At 43.2% G+C, this 25,051-nt stretch overlaps 1 protein-coding gene across 1 annotated transcript in view; it reads left to right on the top strand.

Moving 5' to 3' along the window:
• Positions 1-25,051, top strand: part of DEUP1 (deuterosome assembly protein 1) — a 99,718-nt gene that overhangs the window by 9,037 nt on the left and 65,630 nt on the right. Inside the window, exons 3-6 of the mRNA XM_089656493.1 lie at positions 4,901-5,072; positions 7,697-7,792; positions 14,716-14,850; positions 17,223-17,336. Of these exons, the coding sequence (XP_089512619.1) occupies positions 4,901-5,072; positions 7,697-7,792; positions 14,716-14,850; positions 17,223-17,336 (517 nt within the window). The remainder of the gene's footprint in view (positions 1-4,900; positions 5,073-7,696; positions 7,793-14,715; positions 14,851-17,222; positions 17,337-25,051) is intronic.

Raw genomic sequence — 25,051 nt, 5'->3', positions numbered from 1 at the left:
TTACTGTGAGAGTAGTGTACCCAAGCTGGGATGTCCCTACCATCAGAGTAGTGTACCCAAGCTGGGATGTCCCTACTGTGAGAGTAGTGTACCCAAGCTGGGATGTCCCTACTGTGAGAGTAGTGTACCCAAACTGGGGTGTCCCTACTGTGAGAGTAGTGTACCCAAACTGGGGTGTCCCTACTGTGAGAGTAGTGTACCCAAGCTGGGATGTCCCTACCATCAGAGTAGTGTACCCAAACTGGGATGTCCCTACCGTGAGAGTAGTGTACCCAAACTGGGATGTCCCTATCATCAGAGTAGTGTACCCAAACTGGGATGTCCCTACCGTGAGAGTAGTGTACCCAAGCTGGGATGTCCCTACCATCAGAGTAGTGTACCCAAACTGGGATGTCCCTACCATCAGAGTAGTGTACCCAAGCTGGGATGTCCCTACCATCAGAGTAGTGTACCCAAACTGGGATGTCCCTACCATCAGAGTAGTGTACCCAAACTGGGATGTCCGTACCGTGAGAGTAGTGTACCCAAGCTGGGATGTCCCTACCTTCAGAGTAGTGTACCCAAGCTGGGATGTCCCTACCTTCAGAGTAGTGTACCCAAGCTGGGATGTCCCTACCATCAGAGTAGTGTACCCAAGCTGGGATGTCCCTACCATCAGAGTAGTGTACCCAAGCTGGCATGTCCCTACCATCAGAGTAGTGTACCCAAGCTGGCATGTCCCTACCATCAGAGTAGTGTACCCAAGCTGGCATGTCCCTACCATCAGAGTAGTGTACCCAAGCTGGCATGTCCCTACCATCAGAGTAGTGTACCCAAGCTGGCATGTCCCTACCATGAAAGTAGTGTACTCAAACTGGAGCCAGCTAAAAGTTAGAAGTCAATTTTTTTTAGCGTATTTTTGGTTGTCAGTACCTGGGGCTATGCAACTTCTGGGTAACAAGCTTTACACGATGCGATTTGCTGGGTGATCATCATGGCAAAACCACACCATGTTTTAGGTGTCACTGAAAATAATGGCACCAGAACCTGCGTTTTGCAGTCACCGAGATCCTGCCGTGATCCCAAAATGCCCAAGTGTGAATGGAACTGCCCTGATTTACACATATGCGATTCTGGATGCATTTTCAAATTCAGAGATTCGCATGACAGGCTAGATATTGTGTGTTCCTATTGAGATGGTTCACACAGATGAGTTCTATTAAAAAAAGGGTCCTGTGCACGTTTTGTAGCTGTGCATTCCAGAATCGCAAGTGATAAGTAGAGTGGCATGCGGAGATAAATGTTCACATAGGATTGCTTTTAACAGGAGATTTTGCATTGAGGTCAGTGGGAGGTAATTTTGCATTAAAGTTAGTAGGCGGAAGTGTGTGAACCAAGGCGCCAGGACGCAATTTCTAGTCGCCATGGCAACCTGGCACCTGGGATTTGTCGAACGCGGCTTTAGGTATTGCACTGATGGATTGAAAACTTGTTACTTATCTGCTAAGTGAATTGCTTCAAAATTCAGAATTCTGTTCTTGGGGACGTAATCCACTAATGTGTCGCACAGTGGTATGGAGCTGTGCTTAAAGTGGTGGGGAGCTTACATTCTTTTAAGAGACTTTACTGGACTCTTCTGTCATAATTGCACCCCCCTGACCTGTCATTGGTAATGTAACGTGACTTGTTCATGCACAGCTCAGACCACATTTACAGTACATACTGTATGCCATGGTTATGTTACTTGCCCGCATGGGAGTGACCTCATTGAGGCCTGGTCATTCAAGTGGCTGAAAAGATGAAACCGGGAAGGAAGATTGGGTGAAGATGGAAGTGTCCAGGACCAATGGGAGCCTTGACAGCACAGCACTGGAGGACTCTGACAGATAATTCTGTCATCACATGCTAGTATATGGTGCATTCTAGTACATTATGACCTAAACCTATAAGGGAGCACATTTGTAACATTTTTTGATACTGAGTTTACTACCTCTTAAACCACTTGCCTCCTGGGCACTTTTACCCCCTTCCTGTCCAGGCCAATTTTCAGCTTTCAGCGCTGTCGCATTTTGATAATTGCGCTGTCATGCAACACTGCACCCATATCATTTATCTTTTCACACAATTAGAGCTTTCTTTTGGTGGTATTTAATTACTACTGCGTGTTTTTTTTTTTTTTGCTAAACAAAGGGAAAAAAACCAAAAATTTTGAAGAACAAAAACGTTTTTCTTAGTTTCTGTTATACAATTTAGCCAACAGGCAATTTTTCTCCTTCATTGATGTGCGCTGACTGACCGCACTGATGGGCACTGTTGCGGCTACACTGATCATCAGGACACTGATTATCAGTGTAATGTCCCCTGTCACATTTACCGGTTGTGACACCGTGAGGAAAGAAAAAACTGATAGCCAGCAAGTGAGTTTACATTGTGACCGGCTGAGATTGGACACAGCTGATCACATGGTAAAAGGCCACTGTGATTGGCCCTCTCCCTGTAATCAGCTGTGTCTGAAGGACACAGCGATCACCAAGTGCACCAGGCGCGCACCTCACCAGGCGCGCGGAGGATGCGGTTCTGGGAGGACGTCAATAGGCGCCCTCCCAGAACTGGATGACCATGCTATAGTCGTTGTTTGGCTATAGCCTGGTCAGCAAGTGGTAAAGTGATCCAGACCTGACCTAAAAGGTGCTTAAGAGAGTGGAGATTTACCTGTGGTGTTCTTCAGGTTTATCTCTGTTAAGGCTCACCATACAACTTACAATCTGACTGTACAATCTTTATGTAGTCCGCTTTAGATCTACCAACACTATACAATCTGATGGTAAATCTAACAAAGGTTGTACAAAAATTGGAAAGGTGAGCATACACTGTACAATCTGATTTAGAGCTGCCATCTACTATGTTGTTAAAGGGCCTGACTGATTCGATACAAATTTAAAATATTAAAAGAACGAACCTCCTGCGCTAGAAATGGGGCCCTATCGTAAAAGCTGCTGACACTTAACCTCCTACCAAAGTGAGTGAATGAACAAATAATATAAAGTGCAGAGCTAAACCTAAAATACTATATAATAATAAATATATAAGTGCTAAAAATCTGTGCAAAATATATATCTGTGCAATAAATAATACCCAATACAGCGCTAAACCTAAAATCCTATATATAATAATAAATATATAGATAAGTGCTAAAAAATCTGTGCAAAATGTGCAAATAAAGTAAAGTGCAACACGTGTATTCCCACCGGGAATATTAAAAGTGTTCAAAGTGATAGCAATCAATAATTCAAAATCACTGCAAATAAAGACTACTCAAAATAAGTCCATATGAGAAATGGTGTCCAAACAAGACAAAAAAACTCTCAATCTTCATGCATGTGATAACAAGTGTCCACACTGTGTGAATCCAAACAATGGCTGCAGTGGCCCCTCACCTCCTTACATAGACCCCACAGGGTCAGCTTGCCTTAGGATAAAACACCACTCTGATGAACCACCGGATCCTCCCCAGACTCATATATTCTCTCAGCAGCTTCCTCCTTCCATCGGTCAGTGCCGTGTCCTGTTGCGATACAAAAGTCACAGGACAGATCCACAACTCTCAGCAGGGGACACAGACAGACTCAGCCAGGCATGTTCTGATCCTAGTCTGAATCCACCTGAGTAATCAAGCCCGAAATATATATATATTTATTATTATATAGTATTTTAGGTTTAGCGCTGCACTTTATATTATTTAAAATATTGCCTTTTACTTCTCAAATTTATATAGTTTTGGCAAATCTAAAGGAGATTGTACAGGAATTATGCAATTAGATTGTATAATGTATGGCCAGTTTTTATAGGGACCTGCCTAAATTTAATTTGTATCCATTCAGGCAGGTTCTTGCCTTGATGGTGGACCTAAGGCCTGTTTCACACATGCTTCAGCTTGTATAAGAGCACTGTGCTCAGCAAGTGCTGACAAAGCATTTGCAAAGCTTTCATCAACCTTTTCTGAAGCTTTTAAGGTAACATTCTGCTCCAGTTTGTGAATGTTGAATACAGATCCTAATGGGAGTGCTGATTGCCACTTTAAACAAACTGGTAGCAGGCTTCAGCACTTCTTGAAAGCCTGCTAGCAGCTTGCTTGCAGTGGCAATCAGTGCTCCCATTAGGATCTGTTTTCGGCATTTACAAACTGGAACTGAATGGTACATAAAAGCTTCAACAAAGCTTGCTGAAAGCTCTGCAAACGCTTTGTCAAAGCTTGCTGTTCACATTGCTCCTATACAAGCTGAAGCCCATGTGAAAAGGGCCTAAAGGAGATGTTGCAGCCAGATTGTATAGTGTATGGCCAGCATATGGCGTTCATAGCCATGGCCATACTCCTGCTTCCCCTTAAATGGTTAATAGCCCTTCATTGCACGTCATGTCACAGAGGGACCGACCACAAAAAAGTGCTTTTGGGAGAAAAGGAGAGCGTTGCAGCCTGCTGGAGCAGTTGTAAGGGTAAGTGATCTAGACCAGGGGTGTCAAACTGGTGGCCCTCCAGCTGTTGCAAAACTACAAGTCCCATCATGCCTCTGCCCTTGGGAGTCATGCTTGTAACTGTCAATCTTGCAATGCCTCATGAGACTTGTAGTTTGGCAACAGCTGGAGGGCCGCCAGTTTGATCGAGACTGATCTAGAATATTCATCTATCCTCTAGACATAACAAGCATTTAACCCTTGCGGTGCCATGGGGGTTCCACTGCAAAGGTAGAGTTTGTCTAATTCCTGGTGTTTTTCAGGTTTTTATTCCGGTCTGTATCCCCACTCTGATACGGTCATCTGTAAGATGAGGAAAGCACTAACCCTTCCCCACCTTATCGAAAACAAAATGTAGATGTTTAGTGTAGAGTCGCACTTTAAATTCTGCTTTCTTCCTGTGTCCCAGTGATATATCCTGTGAAAACGATCTGGAGGACCTGATGCAGCAGATTGACATTATGGTGAACAGTAAGAAGGTGGAATGGGAGAAACAAGTGCATATCCTGGAGCAGAAGCTGGAGGTGCAGGATCAGGAGCTGGCAAGAGTCAAAGGGACTGTGGATCAGAAGGACTGCGAGGTAAGGTGGGGGATCCGCGGACATGATCAGTATACTGTGCAGGATTTTTATGGTGCATTCAGCCATCTTCATACCTGTGTTATATAAACTCAAAGGTCCCTGTTGTTGTTATTGACACTTCCTTGTAATAGAGCAGAATGATCTCCAGTATGGTGTATATGTAGATCCTCGTGTTTTATGTTGCCCTATAGAAAACTATTTAGAATATTTTAGGTGTGTTCATTTTATTTATTATAGGGATTTACATAGTCCCGGCAAAGTGGCATGGCAGTGCCTTACTATACAAATTATGACCCTCCTGAGAGTGAAAAATACCCAACTAACAACTCCAACCCTTAGGCTGCATTTACACTTGAGTGATTTGTAGTTTGTTGCTGAAAGCGAAACGCTCTAAAAACGCTCCAACTTATAAATTAAATTTGTTCTCTATGGTGCCTGTTCACATCTGATCACTCAAACAGGCACTATAGAGAACAAACAATTTTTGCATTTTTGGAGCTCCAAACTTTGAGCTTCAAGCTACAAATCGCTCAAGTGTGGAGAGAGACCCCCGGACAGCCTCAGCTCTCATGCACATCGCTGGATCAGGATCGGGCTCAAGTAAGTATTGGGGGGGTTATTACCTTCATGCATTCTATAAAACCTTCAGCCTTTGCAACTACTTTAACCACGTGAACTCTGCACTAGCACGTTGCAACCAGATGCATTGCACATGGTTGCAGGGTGCTTGTAGATCAGCCATATTTATTTATTTCAGGTATTTATATAGCGCCGTCAATTTACACAGCGCTTTACATATATATTGTACATTCACATCAGTCCCTAACCCTCAAGGGGTGTACAATCTAAAGTCCCTAACTCACATTCATACAAAGCAATCATGGCTGCGGCATGTGTCCACCTCTAGCCATGGCCTCTGCAGCTAAACATGGAGTGTTCGGGTAACCACAGCTAGATAAGAGCAGCTATATTTGCATGTTACATGTGCATGCCAAGCTTCTGCCACTTTACTGCTCCACTAAAGAGGTGGGGGGGGGGGGGGTGTTAGAAAAGTAACAATTACTAGGATGAAGGGTTCCTTCACACTAGCAGTTAGAGGGTGGTAAAACCCCTGCAGTTTTTCCCCCTCCCCCCAACTAGTGTGAACGAGCCCAGCATCCTGCACCCCAGGCCTAGTAATTGTTACTTTGCTAACCCCCCCACTTTTAAGTGGGGCAGTAAAGTGGCAGGAGCTTGGCATGCACATGTAATAGGTGGAACATCCGGCCACCACATATTTTCAGCCTGTCATAGGTTTGCAAGAACCTGTGCCTCTAGTGTACCTGGAAATATCATGACGTGATGCACTGGGGCCAAACCACCTGTGTGCATTTGGCGCCCCCCCCCCCCCCTCGCAACGGCAGCGCTTCTGTCTGGCCGTTTATCGACATGGGCAGGACGGGAAGAGGTTAAAGGATAAGTTCACCTTTTGGGAACATGTTACATGTTCTTCATGTTTTTAGGCAACAGCTGCGCCCGCTGCCCCCCCCCCTCCCTTTGTCAGTACGGGGAGAAGTTTCCCGTACTAGGTGTCAGAATTGAAAACACATGGCTGTGTCACTCCTTCACAGTGTTCTGTGAATGAGTGCCTACAAGTCTCAACAACCTTCACAGCTGTGGGATGTAGTTTTCGATGAACTACCAAAACACTGTAGAGGCACTGTGGTAGTTTATGGAAGCTCCCTCTCAATATATGTCTGCTTGTTCATAAATCCAGGCTGGTAAAGCAGATATTCTGACAGGTCTGCAGGAGACTTGCATAGCATCAGCAATTTACTGGAGAAATTACAGAGAAGGGCAACCAAACTGATAAGAGGCATGGAGGAGCTCAGCTATGAGGAAAGATTAGAGGAACTGAATTTATTCTCTCTTGAGAAGAGGAGATTAAAGGGGGATATGATCAACATGTATAAATACATCAGTGGTTCATATAGTGAACTCGGTGTAGAGTTATTCACCCTGAGGTCATCACAGAGGACAAGAGGGCACTCCTTATGTCTGGAGGAAAAGAAATGTAGTCTCCAAACACGGAAAGGTTTCTTGACAGTGAGAGCTGTGAAAATGTGGAATAGACTCCCTCAAGAGTTGGTTCTGGCCAGCTCAGTGGATTGCTTTAAAAAAAAAAAATGCCTGGATTCTTTCTTGGATACACAGAATATAACTGGATACTAACATTTATAGGTAAAGTTGATCCAGGGAATATCCGATTGCCTCTCGGGGGATCAAGAAGGAAATTTTTTCCCAGCAGGAGCAAATTGGATCATGCTTTGCTGAGATCAACTGTGGACATTTAATGGTTGAACTGAATGGAGTTTTGTCTTTTTTTCAGCCAGACTATCTACTGTATGTAAGTATGTACTGGTTGCTCGTGCAATGCTTTCCAGGCTCCTTTGGGCAAAAATAATTTTTCACCTGCAAAAAAATGTACATTTTATCATTTTTGTACAAAAAGGAGATCTTATTCTTCAAATAAGTAGATGCACCACACCAAGTACAGATAACGTTTGTCTGTATTTTGGTTAGTATTGGCTGTAGGACATGATGGCAGTAATGTTTCCTAACAATGGAAATTCTGTGTGTGACAGATTGGAATTCTCTCCAAGAAGCTAGAGTTAGCTGATCGGTCTCGAGAAGAAACTGTTCAGAAATATGAGAAGCACCTTGAAGCCCTGAAATCTCAGGTGAGGTCTTTACCTTTTACTGTGATGATATGAATGGGGTATGACTGCAGATGTGTAAGAAATGTAATGTTCAAGTCTGTACTTCATGGATCGGTGTATAGTGATGGGAGATTCAAGCAGGTGTAAGCCCTTACATATAACCAATGAAGTGACTGGCCTCAGGTGACACACAGAGATTAAACAAATTCTCCTACATAGGTTGTACCTGTTTATCTGCATTCTTCTCATTTCTACAGCTGTGTAGTGGTATATAGTCACTAGGATTGCTTTTATCATGTAGACCCAGGATAGGCAGCCTTTAAAGAGCTGGCGATCTACCTGAACATTACGGGAGAAGACTACAGCCAAAGGTGTACACATGACGTAGCAGGATTGACACCCACTGTTTCTTTTGGTAGGTGCTGCCACCTGTCAATCAAGACCCGTTCGTGTTTGTGGGGCCACTCTGCAAGCACCCCAAAACTGCGTGCTTCTGCGGGATCCATGGGATTAAAGTACGTAGTGAGAAAGCAACACAACGCTGTCTGCTTTAACCCATTGTTTGCTGTACTGCACAAGGTTGCAGGGCACTTGCAGTCCGGCCTCGTTCACTTGAATGGGTCATGGTTGGCAGGTGCTGCACTCACCAACCATGACAGGGCATATACCTCCTGTGTGGTTGCAACATGTGTACACCCTGGGCCACTGCAGCTAAGGGGGGTGCAGTTGGGGCGGGGGTAATAAAAACACATCTTAAATATGAGGTTATACCACCGCCCAAACTGCAAATATAAATTAACTCTTACTGTTCTGGGCCCCCATCAAGGTGCTTTCACACTGATGTGCTTTCACACTGATGTGCTGCGGTTTACCTGCACCACTGGTGCAGCCAGGTGCATCTGCCAATTTCCTGGTTTAGCTGCACTTTGCCAGGGAAATAGACTATTATATCCTGCAGGTGTGGTACACTTTCTGAAAGCACACCAAAACTCCTACATTCAGGATTTATTAGAAGTCTATGGCTAAGCATAGTAAACTCGCAAGAAAGCTGCAGGTACACTGCACTGCAGCCATGATGTGGGTAAATTGCAGCCCATCAGTGTGAAAGCAGCTCTCTACTATTATGCCCAGTGTATTGCTTCACCCTGTCCTGAAGATCTCTTCTTTCCTGCTGCTGGCATCACTCTGGAAACCTCTAGCCGGGATAAGAGGTGGAGTGCAGCTGGTATCACTCTGCATGAAACAGGAGCAACCACTACAGAGAAGGCATTTATTTGCAGATCTTGCCCCTTACTACAGCTCCAGCTTTACAGCCCCTCTATATTGCACTGTTTTATCCTCTGGGATGGTGGGTCAGCAGGCCCGGACCGCGATCTACCAGTCACCTGGTTGCATTCTACTGGTAGATCGCAATGTACCGGTTGCTGACTCCCCCCCCCCCCCCCATGTATAATTTACTTCCCAGAATCCATCTGCCCTTAGCTCAGACTTGCAGGCAGAAGGGTGTGCTTGGCTAAGAAAGCCCCTCCTCCAGGTGAATGAAAGAAAATACTCACGAAGACTTCTGGCCTAACCAGGAAGCAACTAAAAAAATGTAAGAAAAAAATACATTTGAAACAAGTAAATATAATTGTTATCACAAGTGTAATAAAAGCGCCACACCCTTAATACTTTAAAGCAGCAATTCCACCTCAAAGAAACCAAATAAATTTCTTAGTGCTATAACTTAAATCAAGGAATGCGCTAAAACCACAAACTATTCCTAATTTAGTGTAGAAACATTAGTGCAAAAGATATATATATCTATTATCAATTAATATCAAAAAATATCAAAATTATGTGCAAAACATAAGTAATTTAAATAATTAAATTTGTGAATATAAAAAAAACAAAAATGTCCAATTCTGAATTTCTTCGAATGTCCAAACAAATCCTTTTCAAATTCAGGTGCTCTCAAAGAAATTGTGCCAAAATCCACCACCAAAAGTAAAGTTGGGTAACTCACCAGAGCTCCATGCTGATCAATCTCTAGATCAGCAAAAAACGCTTTTTGCTCTGGGAGCAGATGCAATGAATCAACTTCTCAGGTGTGATGATCAATAGCTACACATTCATCCATAAGGTAGGTATCCACCACTCAATATAATGGTTCCAGGAGCATTATATCACTCTCTCTTTTTATATCTCTCCACCGAGGTCATGTTTGGGAATGAAAGAGAAAAATCATGGTGCAGCCAGTTTTTTTTTATAAAAGTATCCAACAATTTAATAAAGATTTACACTCACAAAAAGGGTGTCTTCACCGACACCAGTATAACAGCATAAAACAGCAAATGGTATAACAGTCTCCTGTTCCCCGTACACTCACTACAGCGCTCGTGACTTAATTTTCTCCACAAACGTCAGCATCCAGTAAGCCCTACTAGTTTCGTCATGAATGACGTCTTCAAGGCCACCCCTTGAAGACGTCATTCATGACGAAACTAGTAGGGCTTACTGGATGCTGACGTTTGTGGAGAAAATTAAGTCACGAGCGCTGTAGTGAGTGTACGGGGAACAGGAGACTGTTATACCATTTGCTGTTTTATGCTGTTATACTGGTGTCGGTGAAGACACCCTTTTTGTGAGTGTAAATCTTTATTAAATTGTTGGATACTTTTATAAAAAAAAACTGGCTGCACCATGATTTTTCTCTTTCATTCCCAAACATGACCTCGGTGGAGAGATATAAAAAGAGAGAGTGATATAATGCTCCTGGAACCATTATATTGAGTGGTGGATACCTACCTTATGGATGAATGTGTAGCTATTGATCATCACACCTGAGAAGTTGATTCATTGCATCTGCTCCCAGAGCAAAAAGCGTTTTTTGCTGATCTAGAGATTGATCAGCATGGAGCTCTGGTGAGTTACCCAACTTTACTTTTGGTGGTGGATTTTGGCACAATTTCTTTGAGAGCACCTGAATTTGAAAAGGATTTGTTTGGACATTCGAAGAAATTCAGAATTGGACATTTTTGTTTTTTTTATATTCACAAATTTAATTATTTAAATTACTTATGTTTTGCACATAATTTTGATATTTTTTGATATTAATTGATAATAGATATATATATCTTTTGCACTAATGTTTCTACACTAAATTAGGAATAGTTTGTGGTTTTAGCGCATTCCTTGATTTAAAATATAATTGTTAGTTCACTCTCCATGGGACAGGAGGCATAGCTACAGAGGAGGCATCCCTACTACAGCTCCAACTTTACAAGTAGTCTCTCTGCATTGCACTCTGGTAGATTACGGTCTGGGCTTGCTGACCCGCCATACCAGAGCATAAAACAGATACCTGGCCGTGATTTACTGGTAGATCATGATCTATGGGTTGCTGACCATAGTTGCAGAGAATTGCCCAATGTAAAAACAATACCAGGATCAGGACTGTAGTCCTGATCCTGGTATAACCACCTCCAATACCAGGACATGTATATCCGTATGGCGGTATTGAGGTGTTTAAAATGCTGCTCTGATACTACTTATCAAAATAAGTAAGGATGCAGATGTTTTTCAGGTGGTCAGACTTTCTTTATGGGACTTTCTTTATAGTTTAGCACTCATAAACCTGCACATTTATTGTATGAATAAAAATATGGCAGCCTGTGATAAGAACAAATACAAAACTGTGTCAATAAATATGTAACGTCAAACACTCCCCACCTGGCAGGCAAGCCTAGGTATTCTGGTCAGGGTTGCACCCTTATATTTAATCCTACCAAGACTGTACATCCAAAGACCTTTCCTGTCCTAAGGTGACAACCGCTACTAGTGCTGTCACCCTTTCCTGCACACTCCTGATCTGGACTACAAGCAGCTATGCTGGCAGTGCAATGTTATATTCTGCCTTGGAGTCCTTGTTTCTCCCTCTAAAAAGCAGTCTTTTAAAAGTCAGCGAGGAGGTGATATGTCAATTCCTCACCGCCTATTTTCACCCTAAAAGGCTGAACCACTGTCCTATAACCTCATGCGTTTGCATTCATTTGGCACAGCTTCATACAATTAAATGGGCCATGTATGGTGGTGGTACTGCTTGCAGAATGTGAAATAATTTTTACATTTTGCTGCAGCCGTGTAGCAAAGGTGGGCGGTCAGGAGGCAGTAAAACTGCAGATCAGCCACCTGCTCTTACCATCCTCTGGTCGCCTTTGTGAATGGACGATTAGTCGCCATATTGGTGTTGTGATCCTAAAAAGAGCCCAAAGCTCAGGGAGTGTAAAATGTATACAAAGAAAGGGGAAAAACTGTATTTTTGTAACAAAAAACAATACCTACATGTTTCACTTGCAGCGACTTATACAACAGCCTTTTGTAAGAATTTAGTTCTATATAAGCTGTTCTTATAAATGACCACAAGATGGCGCTCAGCTATTATGAGAATATCTATGTAGGCATCCCAAGTTACAAAAAAACAAAATCAGAAATGCAGCATGCTGTGTTTGATGTGTAAAATGTTGTGTGAGGCCTTTACTAAACATTTCACATTTCCTGTGTGTTAGTACATACAAATATACAGTAACATAAGTGAAAATCATTCATTTTCTACAACATACATTATATTGCCAGAAGTATTGGGCCAGCCCTCCAAATCATTGGATTCATGTGTTCCAATCACCTCCATGGCCACAGATGTATACAATCAAGCACCTAGGCATGCAGACTGCTTCTACAAACATTTGTGAAAGAATGGGTCACTCTCAGGAGCTCAGTGAATTCAAGCATGGTACCGTGATAGGTTGCCACCTGTGCAATAAGTCCATCCGTGACATTTCCTTGCTACTAAATATTCCACGGCCAACTGTTAGTGGGATTATACCAAAGTGGAAGCAACTGGGAATAATAGCAACTCAGCCACAAAGTGGTGGGCCACGTAAAATGACAGAGCGAGGTCAGCACATGTTGAAGCACACAGTACGCAGAAGTCACCAACTGTCTGAAGAGTCAATAGCTAAAGACCTCAGAACTTCGTATGGCCTTCATATTAGCACAACTACAGTGCATAGAGATCTTCATGGAATGTGTTTCCATGGCCGAGCAGCTGCACCAAGTGCAATGCAAAGCGTCGGATGCAGTGGTGTAAAGCACGCTGCCACTGGACTCTAGAGCAGTGGAGACGTGTTCTGTGGAGTGACCAATAACGCTTCTCTGTCTGGCAATCCGATGGATGTGTCTGGGTTTGGCGGTTGCCAGGAGAACGGTACTTGCCTGACTGCATTGTGCCAAGTGTAAAGTTTGGTGGAGGGGGATTATGGTTGTTTTTCAGGGGTTGGGTTGGCCCCTTAGTTCACAAAGAAACGTCCATAAAGACATGGATGAGGGAGTTTGGGGTGGAGGAAGTTGACTGGCCTGCACAGAGTCCTGACCTCAACCCAATAGAACACCTTTGGGATGAATTAGAGAGGAGACTGCATGCCAGACCTTCTCATCCGACATCATTGCCTGACCTCACAAATGCGCTTCTGGAAGAATGGTCAAACATTCCCATAGACACCCTCCTAAACCTTGTGGACAGCCTTCCCAGAAGAGTTGAAGCTGTTATAGCTGCAAAGGGCGGGCCAACTCAATACTGAACCCTATGGACTAAGACTGGGGGGCCATTAAAGTTCAAGTTCAGTTCATTTCCGATAGTTCAACACACTCATTATTGCCCCTCCTAAGGAAACCCTGCACTGTTTGCTCTATGCACTACACTAATGGACTAAGAAGGAACCCGACTATGTACAAGCCAGTAAATCATTGCCGGATTGGGGTCAAGGTGGCTCCCTCACTCAGGGTTTATACATCCAATGTGTGGGAAATGATGGTAATCGTGTCATTCTTTTAGTAGTATCTAATTCCAGTATAATTGCAATGCTTGCCATATGAGTAACACCTCCTGTGTTCTTTTGCTCCACCTTCAACCAGAGGAAAAACTGACAGAGTGACCCCTGTCAATCCAGGGGCAGCATTGTGGTCACTCTGTTAGTTTTTCCTCTGAAATCTGGAAAATATATAACCGTTGTGGAAATCTTTCCCATTTAATAGCGTGTAGCAACAGCCCTGAAGAATGGAGAGTCTTTACTCCTGAAACATGTTGGTTTGATGTACTTGCCATTATTCTCAATAAATGCCTCTTAATCTACCAGCAAAAGTGCATTCTCTTGGACATCGGGCGCTCCTTCTTTCCTATTATTCCAAGTCTACGTGTGGAAATGACCTTAAGACCATACCAGAAAGGCAGCAGCCCAAATGAAGAGAGTTTACCACCAGTATCCACCATTGGGCACAACCGACTGGAGGGACAGCTCCCTACCCACCCCATACAACCACCTACCTACGACCAGTGAGTCCAGCGTGGTCTTCAGCACAAACATGATCAAAAATATGAGGCATCTTTTAGTTTACCATATCATCCTACTCCCTAAGTTCAGGCAAACTACAATATGGTTGTGGATCAGTATCTTGCAGCATATGGCTACATACCGGAATGCTGTTCTCATGATACATATTGCATTCTCTATGCAAATTTTTTTATGAAAGACATTGCACATGTCACTGATGTAGCACATTGTAAATCAAACCTCTCGCATACCTTGGATTTATTACTTCATGTGATTATTAGCTGCAACATCTTTGTTTCCTTTAACTCTTTTCCAATAAACATATTGATCAAGAAAATAAAAACCTATGAGGTGTGACACCACATGCCAGAACACAGACTCCATTAACCCTCTGCACACAGCTATACATCCTTACATACTTCAAGCAAACTTTTGCATGAAAATACAGATTCTTGGTTCGCAGGCTATACACTGTACATGTTAGAAGAAACTTTCCAGGCATTGACATTAATGGAAGGGCACTGATGGTCTCGATGAGTAGTCTAAGGTTTTGCTTTATTCTTGTTATGTTTCTAGCTGTGTAAGCTGAAGAAAAGTTATGAAAAGCTCCATTTTTATTGTATGAAGAATCCGAAGAATGGGCCCATTGCAGTCACTCCAGGACAGGAGAAAAGCCAGCCTGAGCTGATGTGTCTGTCCCAGAAGTTAGAGGTGAGTGCAGCCCTGGATTGGGAAGGGTGCAGGGAGGATTCAAGACAAAATAAAAGCTCAATGTGACCTAAAACGTACCTCTCAATGTCTAAAATACAATCAATTCACAAAGCTAAAATACCAGGATAAGGTTCCTTATTTAAAAAAAAAAAAAAAAAAAAGATCTTTCCAGACAAATATACTGATGCACCGATACCGTTTTTGTTATCGGCGAGTACTTCACAATGGCAAATACCAGTTGAGCTCTATGGTGCAGGGCAGTGAGCACAGGGCCAACTAGAGGAGGTCGGGCCCTCAGGCCACCCTCATGAAATTTGTTTCATCAGAGACATTCACACCAGTAGCCTGCTGGAGGTCATTTTATAGGGCTCTGGCAGTGCTCATCCTGTTCCTCCTTGCACAAAGGAGCAGATACCGGTCCTGCTGATGGGTTAAGGACCTTCTGCGGCCCTGTCCAGCTCTCCTAAAGTAACTGCCTGTCTCCTGGAATCTCCGCCATGCTCTTGAGACTGTGCTGGGAGACACAGCAAACCTTCTGGCAATGACAGGTATTGATGTGCCATCCAGGAGGAGTTGGACTGCCTGTGCAAACTCTGTAGGGTCCAAGTATCACCTCATGCTACCAGTGGTGACACTGACCCTAGCCAAATGCAAAACAGTGAAAAACAGAAAAGATGAGCAGGGAAAAAAGTCAGCAGCCTCCACCTGTAAAACCATTGTAGTTTTGGGGGTTGTCTCATTGTTGCCCATCTAGTGCACTTGGAAATCAATTTCAGCTACTTTGGTGTTACTGAAATTAACAACAACCCTCTCTGCTACTTAACCAACCAGATCATTATCCCAGGCGTTTCATTGACTTGACGCTATACTCTGATTAAAAAGAGTTCCTTTAATTTTTTTGAGCAGTGTATTTCATGTCTGAGGTTTACAACCACTTTAAGTGACAGCTCTGAGTTTACTGGGGCTGCTGACATCACTTACAAGATGTCTCAGGGCTTTTGGATGTCAACACAAGGGAGGTTTTTACAGGTAAATAATATGCATAAAACATGTTGAATCCACATTAATCTCATGGAAAGATTGTCATTGAATTAAGTGGTCTGGTGACAGGGTCTCTTTAAAGTGATTCTATATGTAAGCAATTTTTTTTTTCTTTAAAAAAAAAAATGAACATTGTTTCCTGAGAGCAGAGCATCCCCGGTCCTCCTCTTTTCAGATCCCCTGCTGGTGTTCCTAGTTCCTCCCTCCCGCCATGTGCCTCCATAACAAATTACTTGCTATGGGGGCACTCGTAAGGGTTCGCTCCTGGGCCTTACTGTCTGTGTCTGTTGAGCCAGTGGCTTTCAGGGCTCACTCCGAGCCAGTGAGGAGGAAGAGAACTGGGAGAGCCTCAGCTCTCATGCACATCACTGGATCAAGATCGGGCTCAGGTAAGTATGAAAAAGGTTTTTTTACCTTTTTAATATAAAGAATCTATTAAGATAAAAAGCCTTCTGTCTTTATAACCACTTTAAGCTGGCCACCAAATATTGCAATCATATGATCGTCTCTTAGACTTACTAACAACTGTGTAGTACAGGGGTCTACCTGATTGAATTTAAATAAAAAGCTTTGTTTCCCAAGATCCAGCTGTCTGGTTAATGGTACAACTACGATAATAGACTATTGCACAGTAATTGTATGATCAGGTTGTACCATATATAGACAGATTTACACGTGCTTCCAATATAATAACTCCAGAAATGTTTTTTTTTTTTCACAATGTGGGGACCACTGTCGGTTTCTTTTAGAGTCTGTCATTCCCCTTTTAATGCTTCCATTTTGTAATTTAGACCATAAAACTGGCGGAATCCTCTCCTTTTTTTGGTGCGCTGTATAGTGATGGCCCATTAATTTCTGTGAGGTTGTTTCATCTCCGTGTCTGCGCTGTAATTAAGAAGCATCTTCTGTTGCGCAGCTTGTCTCTTACAGATAGAATGCTCCGAATCCCTGCGGTGTAGCAGAGCCGTTTCTCGGCAGTTTGTTGTTTTATTGGCTGTGATAGCTTTGATTCATTGAGTAAACAGTGATTTCTGAGTGCAGCAATTTACAGAAGGTTCAGCGCGCTCTAATTCACGGTGTAATTACTGTCATCGTACATGTAAATTATTCGTGTTTGCTGGGAACACTTCAAGCTACCAGACTAACTTGCTTATTCAGTGGTGTGCGGAGCAGCGGTGCGCAAAGTGCACAGAGTCCTAGCAACCAATCACATTTCTGATTGCTGTTGTCTGATGAAACGCCAGCATTGTTGAGAAAACTATATGTATAGGTACCAAAAACTGCTATGTGTCTTACCTCCTTTTTTTTTTTCTCTGATCTCTCAATTACAGGAATATAAAGTTCAGGCTAAACAATGGCAGAAGCAGAGATTGCTCTATCAGAATGATTTAAATGCATTGAATGAGAAGAGGAAGGCGCTACAGGAAAAATGTGACTTTTACCAGGTATGTTTTCTGCCATGTACAGACCAGTTAAGCTGCCCTGACAGCACTCTTTTTAAAGGCAGTTAAGAAGGTCATTTGTGTACATGAGTTTGTAGTAGTTGTAATCCTTGGATATGAAATATGAACAAAGCATATCCCTCTGTTGTGTGTACTTGTCTCAATCCAGAGCACTGTGTCATTTCTGACTGCTTCCTCACTTATGACAAGTTTTCCTGACACCAAGAGAAAAGTGGTGATGGGGAGGACACAGCCTGTGATTGACAGCCTCGGCACTGTTCCAGGGAGCTGTATGAAGAGGGTGGGTCTTTCCTCTCCAAATCAGCTGTCAGAGCTCTCCTCACCAATGCAACTTCAGACCCCCACCCCTGCCCCCTCAAAGTGTTTCTTTAATTTTTTTTGAGCAGTATATATACAAAGCATATCTCCTCTATAGTGTGTACTTGTCTCAATCCAGAGCACTAAGTTTCATTTCTGACTGCTGCCTCACTTATAGTGTGTACTTGTCTCAATCCAGAGCACTAAGTGTCATTTCTGACTGCTTCCTCACTTATGACAAGTTTTCCTGACACCAAGAGAAAAGTGGTGACGCGGAGGGCACAGCCTGTAATTGACAGCCTCAGCACTGTTCCTTGGAGCTGTATGAAGGGGGTGGGTCTCTCCTCTCCAAATCACCTGTCAGAGCTCTCTTCACTAATGCAACTTCAGATCTATGCCCACCCCCCCCCCCCCCCCCCCAGAGTGTTCCTTTAATTTTTTTGAACAGTGTGTATACAAAGCATATCCCTCTATAATGTGTACTTGTCTCAATCCAGAGCACTAAGTGTCATTTCTGACTGCTGCCTCACTTATGACAAATTTTCCTGACACCAAGAGAAAAATAATGACAGGGAGGTCACAGCCTGTGATTGACAGCCTCAGTACTGTTCCTGGGAGCTGTGTGAAGGGGGGGAGGGGTATCTCTTCCCTCCAATCAGTGAGCTCTCCTCACTGATGCAACTTCAGCTCCCTGCTCCCTGCTTTTCAGAGCAGAGAGATCCTGTGTAAATTCTGCACTTTGAATGGATGTAGGGGAAAGACGGCTGTAAATAAACAGGTACAACTTATGTAGGGGGATTTGTTTCATCTCTGTGTGTCACCTAAGGCCAGTCACTTCTCTGGGTATATGTAAGGATTTACAGCCACTTTAAAGTGGAAGGCAAGCCAAAACCTAACTAAGCTTATATCTACTCTCACCCTCATTCTTAGCCTATTCTATCTACCCTGTAAAAGGAAAGAAGTCTATACTTACCTATTCTGAAGACGCATCGATCCGATCACATGATTGGCTCCCAGCGACGATTTCAGGGGAGAGGAGGGCCTGCCAACAAAGACTGCCCCATAGTAAGCCTATGGGTGACACCTTCATCTTTGACAGGTTTCCCTGACACCGAGAGATAAAAAAAGATGACGGGAGGGTGCTCCAGTACACAACCAGTGATTGACAGCCTCAGCTCTGTTCATGTGTGCTGTGTGAACAAGGGTGTGCCCCTTTCCTCCAATCAGCTTACTGAACTCTGCATAATATAACTTCAGCTCCCCCGCCCCACTTTCTGAAATCTCAGACAAGCTGTATAAATTCTGGTTTTGAACGGATGAAAGGAATAAAATACTGCAATTAAACGGGTAAAACTTATGTAGGAGGCCAGTCACTTCACTGGGTATATGTAAGGGTTTGTAGCCACTTTAAGGTCATGTAGCTCACAAATGAAGTTGGGAATATTCACAGGAAATATACCAATACCTATTGGCAGAATCTCCAGGAGCTTCAGTCCATGGTACTCACCAAATAAAAGTAAAGAACAAGTAAATGGAGCAGCCCATTCCTAAATCACTGCTGTTTGTCAGCCTGGACCCTTTTTTATGGGATGCTTATTTTATGTATATACTCGCAGTTACGGGAGAAGTTCTTTGGGAACCAAAGACAATGATCTTAAAGTACACCATCTTATTCCCCTTCTGTAGCTGAGATGTATTGTGCGTGCATGTCTGCATATACGGTGGCCATCTCTTTGTGCAGAAATGACGAGCTCTGCCCCGCAATACGGACTGGGTTGTGGGGTTGCGGCCAGTGTAATTTAGTGTCATTTAGCCGGAGGTGGGAGGAGCCAAAATGTACAAAGATTACATTACCATGAAGAATATGTGAACCCTCACCTTGTAAAACCATCCATTCAGTCAAGGCCTGGACTGAGCGAAGCTAAAAGGGAGGGCCAGCATGACTGGGGCATGCAGACGAGACGGAGCGTGTATTTTGGGTGGGAGTCTATGCAAGGGGAAAAGGGGGGGTGGTTACTTGATTGGAGTACACAGCATTGAAGGGTGGTCTTGCCAGGATTTGAAAAGGGGGGTTGGGTCTTGTCGGAGTTCAGTCGGAGCTTGTGCCATCATGGGGTGGTTTCTCCCGCCCGCCCTCCCTGGAGCCGTTTTGTATTTTGTTTGATGTGTTGGTCATGGTTTGTCCTTTGTGTTTGTCCTGGTGTTGGTTTTGCTGTTTGGTTTGGTTTGTTCGTGGTGTTTGTTTTGTGTAGGTTCATTGAGTTTGTCCATTGTTCAAGGCAAGCTGTTTATGTCACGAGGTGTTTGTTTGTTTTTGTCATGGCAGCCGGCAGGGGTCGATGGGTCTTTGAAGGTGGTGTTGGAGTGACAATTTGGTGAATTATGGGTTGGGCCCATCGTAGGTATGGGTGTCCCTTCCCAACTATAAGGTCATGTTGGTAATGTGGGAGTTCATTGGCTGTATCTGGGACTACGTAACTGTAGTATTGTCCCCGAGGCGGTGTAGTAGCGGCTGGGGGCCTTTCATTGGGTGTCAGATACAGCCGAGTTTGTGATGGGAGTAATGGTGCCTTCGAAGACCTTTGGACCCGGTTGGGATCTTACTGTCAGGTATCAATTAACTTTACTGTAAGAAGTGTTATGTTTGAGTTATGTTAAATAAATGGCTGCTATGGCCGTTTTTTTACACCAGAAAGAGAGTCGCGTGGTCATTTGGGTGGGGAAGGTTTTGAAGGGTGGTGGTGGTTTTATGGATTAGGGGTAAGTATTAGCCTCGGTATTCTGCAAGTCCAACAGTCAAGTTTCAAAAAGAAATGGAAGGCAAAACTGGTGTGTGTATATATGTGTGTGTGTGTGTGTGTGTGTGTATATGTATATATATATGTGTGTATATGTATATATATATGTGTGTGTGTATGTATATATGTATATATATATATATATATATATATATATATAATGTCTTTTTTCCCTTTTTTTATTTATAATGTACCCTTACATTCCCTTTGTGTTCAGCTGCATAAGGAGCTAGGGGAAGAGATATGGTAGCACACTGATCTTCCCAGTGAATGATGGCTGTGCAGAGGGGTCGTGTCAGCACAAGTCTGATCGTTGGAGGAGAGCAGTCTGAGTTCCCAGCATAGTGAGAGAACTGACCACACTGTTCTCTTCTGCCTAATGTGCTCTTTTCAAGTATGTGTTTGACTGAAGTGGTTAAACAATAATGAGACCATTGCATTACAGGCTAACTGACACCTTTCAATTCTTTCATGAAACAAATGAAATAGGATTTATTTGATGCTATATTTAATTTTGGCTTTGCTTGGATGATGGCCAATATAAAATGAGATTTGTGGGCACGGAGATACATGAGCATTAGCACTTAGTGGAAATTGTTTTCATTTGTCTTAGAGAGGTCATCAAGGTAGCCTCCATTAAAGAGGACATGGTTAACATTTGAAGAGCACCTGTGCTGTAATAAATATAAAGATGTGAAGGAGAAGGGCAGGGGTGGGTGGGTGATTTGATTACTTGGGTGGGTGATTTTTTCTTTTAAATGGTCACATTTTATCTTTTAGCTTTATAGAGCCCTATACAGTTACAGAAAACGTTGTGGAAGACATTTTAAGACAGAATCTTGCAACCAGGGGCAGCAACCAGGGGCAGCAACCAGGGGCAGCAACCAGGGGCAGCAACCAGGGGCAGCAACGAGGGGAAGCAACCAGGGGCAGCAACCAGGGGCAGCAACCAGGGGCAGCTGCCCTGCCCCTAAACCAGTGTTGGGAAAATGCTTGACACAGACTGCAGTGCATTGAAACATTTGAACTTATCGCCTGCTGAGGAGATTGTCCTTCATTTCATTTCCTATTAACACAGGCAACAAATAAGTGCTTTTTGCTTTTTTTTCCTTTTTTTGTTAGGCCTCGTGTACACATGAACTCCACTAAACGTTTAGCTCTCTTGGCAGCAGAAAAATGCTAAACATGTGTAATCGTGGTACCACGCTTAGCAATGTTTAGTGCTTGGACATTTATTCATTTGATTGGCCTGAGTATTTTTAATTGACATGAATAAACACCCAAGTGCTAATCACGGCTAGCGTTTAGATGCGTTTACACGTTTTTTGTTTTTTTTGTGGCCGAAATGTTCCTCTCCTGAACGTGATTCTGTGTTCAGGAGAGGGACGTTTAACTGCCCCTAAACTCTGGTAAACGCCTATGTGTGCATGGACACGTATGCTTTTATTGAGTTGAGTTCAGGGGCTTTGCCCACCCCCCAAAGAAAAATTTAAAAGTCAGCAGCTACAAATACTGTAGCTGCTGACTTTTAATAATGGGGCGCTTACCTGTCCTGTCTAGTTCACCCTAGAATTAATCTATGAAGGTTAAATGTTTTCCAGTTAGAATTTGCAATCACTGGATATAACATTTATAGGTAAAGTTGATCCAGGGAATATCCGATTGCCTCTCAGGGGATCAGGAAGGATTTTTTTCCCCTGCAGGAGCAAATTGGATCATGCTTTGCTGGGTTTTTTTTTCCTTCTTCTGGATCAACTGTGGGTATTGATTATAATTTTTTTTTTTTCGGTTGAACTGGATGGACTTTTGTCTTTTTTTCAGCCAGACTAACTATGTAACTAACAAGATGTAGATGGCATTGGAGGGGCTGAGCAACAGCAAGGGTTGCATGTTGCTGCTGGTAAATGGCCACCAGTTTCCAATGCTGATTGCTGGGTGTGAAGACAAAAATCAAACATGGTACTGTGCATTTATCAAGGTACATGTGTTATATGGCCTTTGAGGACCAAGGGACGTATTTGTCCCATGTTTTTAATTGCCTGTATCATCTGATTAAGAACTTAAAACTTTTTTTTTTTTCTTTTTTTTTTTTTTTTATTGGTTTGAGTCAAAATATTAGTTCTTATCAACAAACAACAAATTGATCTAGCTTTTTGCCAATTATTTCATGAAATGGCTTAGTTACAGCAACTGAAGTGTACGAACTTTAAAAACAAAAAAATTGATTATTTTGGCGTTCCAAAATCTTAGGGTCCTCAAAGGGTTAAATGCTAGAGTATTTCTAGGGTGAACTTCTCTGAAGAGACCCTGTCACTGAAGGGTAGGGGCAAACTGCTGGAGACATGACGCATGGGGATCTAGAGGTGCACATGACTTCTACAGCCTTCTGATACTTGATGTCACAGCTGAATCTGGGGCCATCCTGGCAGGTAAAACTCTGATACCTCTGTAGCTTGCCCACCTATTGCACATTCCTGTTGGCTAGTGAGGGTGCCAATCATTGTGATAGGCTAATAGGAATGTGTGGGGTGGACTAGAAGTGCTGGAGCTTTCTCCTTTTAAAGCAAACCTGTGCAGTGTGAAAAAAATGTATTATTACCATAGGTATTTATATAGCACCATCAATTTATGCAGCCCTTTACATATATTATACATTCATATCAGTCCCTGATCCTCAAGGAGCTTTCAGTCTAAGGTCCCTAACTCACATTCATACATACACATACTAGGGCCTATTCACCGACCATCATGTCTTTGGAGTGTGGGGGGAAACCAGGGTACCTGGAAGAAACCTGCGCAGGCACAGGGAGAACATACAAACTCAATGCAGGTAGTGACATGGTTTGGGATTTGAACTGATGGCCCTAGGGCTGCCAGGCAGAAGTGAACCACTCAGCCATTGTTCTGCAGCTACACTAAATACCAAACATATCCAGGTGCTTGCAGGATAGCTGTTTCCTTGCAGGGTGGTTGAGGCACCCCAATACTCTTGCTGCGCAAAAATGCTAATGATTTGCCTCCTTTTTGGTTCCTGGCTCTAAGCCCACCCCCTTCTGCCTCATGTACACTATCAATGGTTTATTACTGCAATGGGCAGGTTCATTAACCAATAGTAACGTACATGCGGTAGATAGGGGCTAAACCATATCCAGCAACAAAGAAGCTTGTTGGTAACTTTTAGGGCACATGTACATGGCCACATGAAATTATGGCAACTAGTGCACACAATCATGCTGGCAGCAAAGTCCCAAGCAAATCCTGCTCTGTATGCATATATAACGTTTGAGCAACGTATACATGCATACAGTGTTAATGCAACCTATTGGTTGCTAAGATGCAGGTGGTAATTGCCATCTATCATACTTTGTTGCTAGGATGCAGGCACCCATTGAAACCTAGCAGTCTCTGTTGCTAGAACACAGGTCTGGCCATCATCGCATGGCTTCCTCAGTTGGTAGGACACAGGCGGCCATGGCTTCCTAGTGTCCCTTGTTGCTAAGACACAGGTGGCTCTTGAACCTCAATAGAGTACATTTTGCCCTGTACAATGTTAAATACAGTCCATACACAGGATCGCAGATGTAGAGTGTTTATTTACAGATCTGAACGTAGCGCAAGTGTAATGATCTTTACACAGTTGTGAGCATGGGCCCATAGAACACAATACACATGCGTTCAGATACTGAGAAAAATGCAGAATTTTTTTGTGGCCATGTGCATGAGCCCTAAGGCTCATTTTTACATGAACACGGCCCACTGAAGACTGATCTGCAGTGCATTGCTTTTCAAAGGTGTTATGTTACCTCCTCACTGCCTGTGCTAATCCCTAAAAAGCCTGCACCACCATGCTACAACCTTGTGCATTGCAGGAGGTTGCAGAGCGGTTGTAGCACGGCCCCATTCACTTGAATGTTACATATATATGTAGTTAGTCTGGCTGAAAAATGACAAAAGTCCATCTAGTTCAACCATCAATAAAAAGTCATAATCCTAGACCCACAGTTGATCCAGAGGAAGGCAAAGAACCCAGCAAAGCATGATCCAATTTGCTCCTGCAGGGAAAAAAATTCCTTCCTGATCCCCCGAGAGGCGATCAGATATTCCCTGGATCAATTTTACCTATAAATGTTATATCCAGTTATATTCTGTGTATCTAAGAAACAATCCAGGCCTCATTTGAAGCAATCCACTGATTTGGCCAGAACCAACTCTTGAGGGAGTCTATTCCACATTCTCACAGCTCTTACTGTGAAGAAACCTTTCCGTGTTTGGAGATTACATTTCTTTTCCTCCAGACATAAAGAGTGCCCCCTTTGTCCTCTGTGATGACCTCAGGGTGAATAACTCTAAACCAAGTTCACTATATGAACCACTGATGTATTTATACATGTTGATCATATCACCCCTTAATCTCCTCTTCTCAAGAGAGAATACATTCAGTTCCTCTAATCTTTCCTCATAGCTGATCTTCTCCATGTCTCATCAGTTTGGTTGCCCTTCTCTGCACTTTCTCCAATTCCCCAATATTCTTTTTGTGAATTGGTGCCCAAAACTGAACCTCATATTCCAGATGATGTATTACTAATGATTTGTACCGGGGTA

This window comes from Staurois parvus, unplaced genomic scaffold (assembly GCF_062004578.1).
Source record: "Staurois parvus isolate SC_StPar_1 unplaced genomic scaffold, SC_StPar_1.0 ptg000027l, whole genome shotgun sequence".
Classification (NCBI taxonomy): domain Eukaryota; kingdom Metazoa; phylum Chordata; class Amphibia; order Anura; family Ranidae; genus Staurois; species Staurois parvus.
Note: the sequence above shows the minus strand (reverse complement) of the source record. Positions and strands in the feature narration are given on the sequence as shown.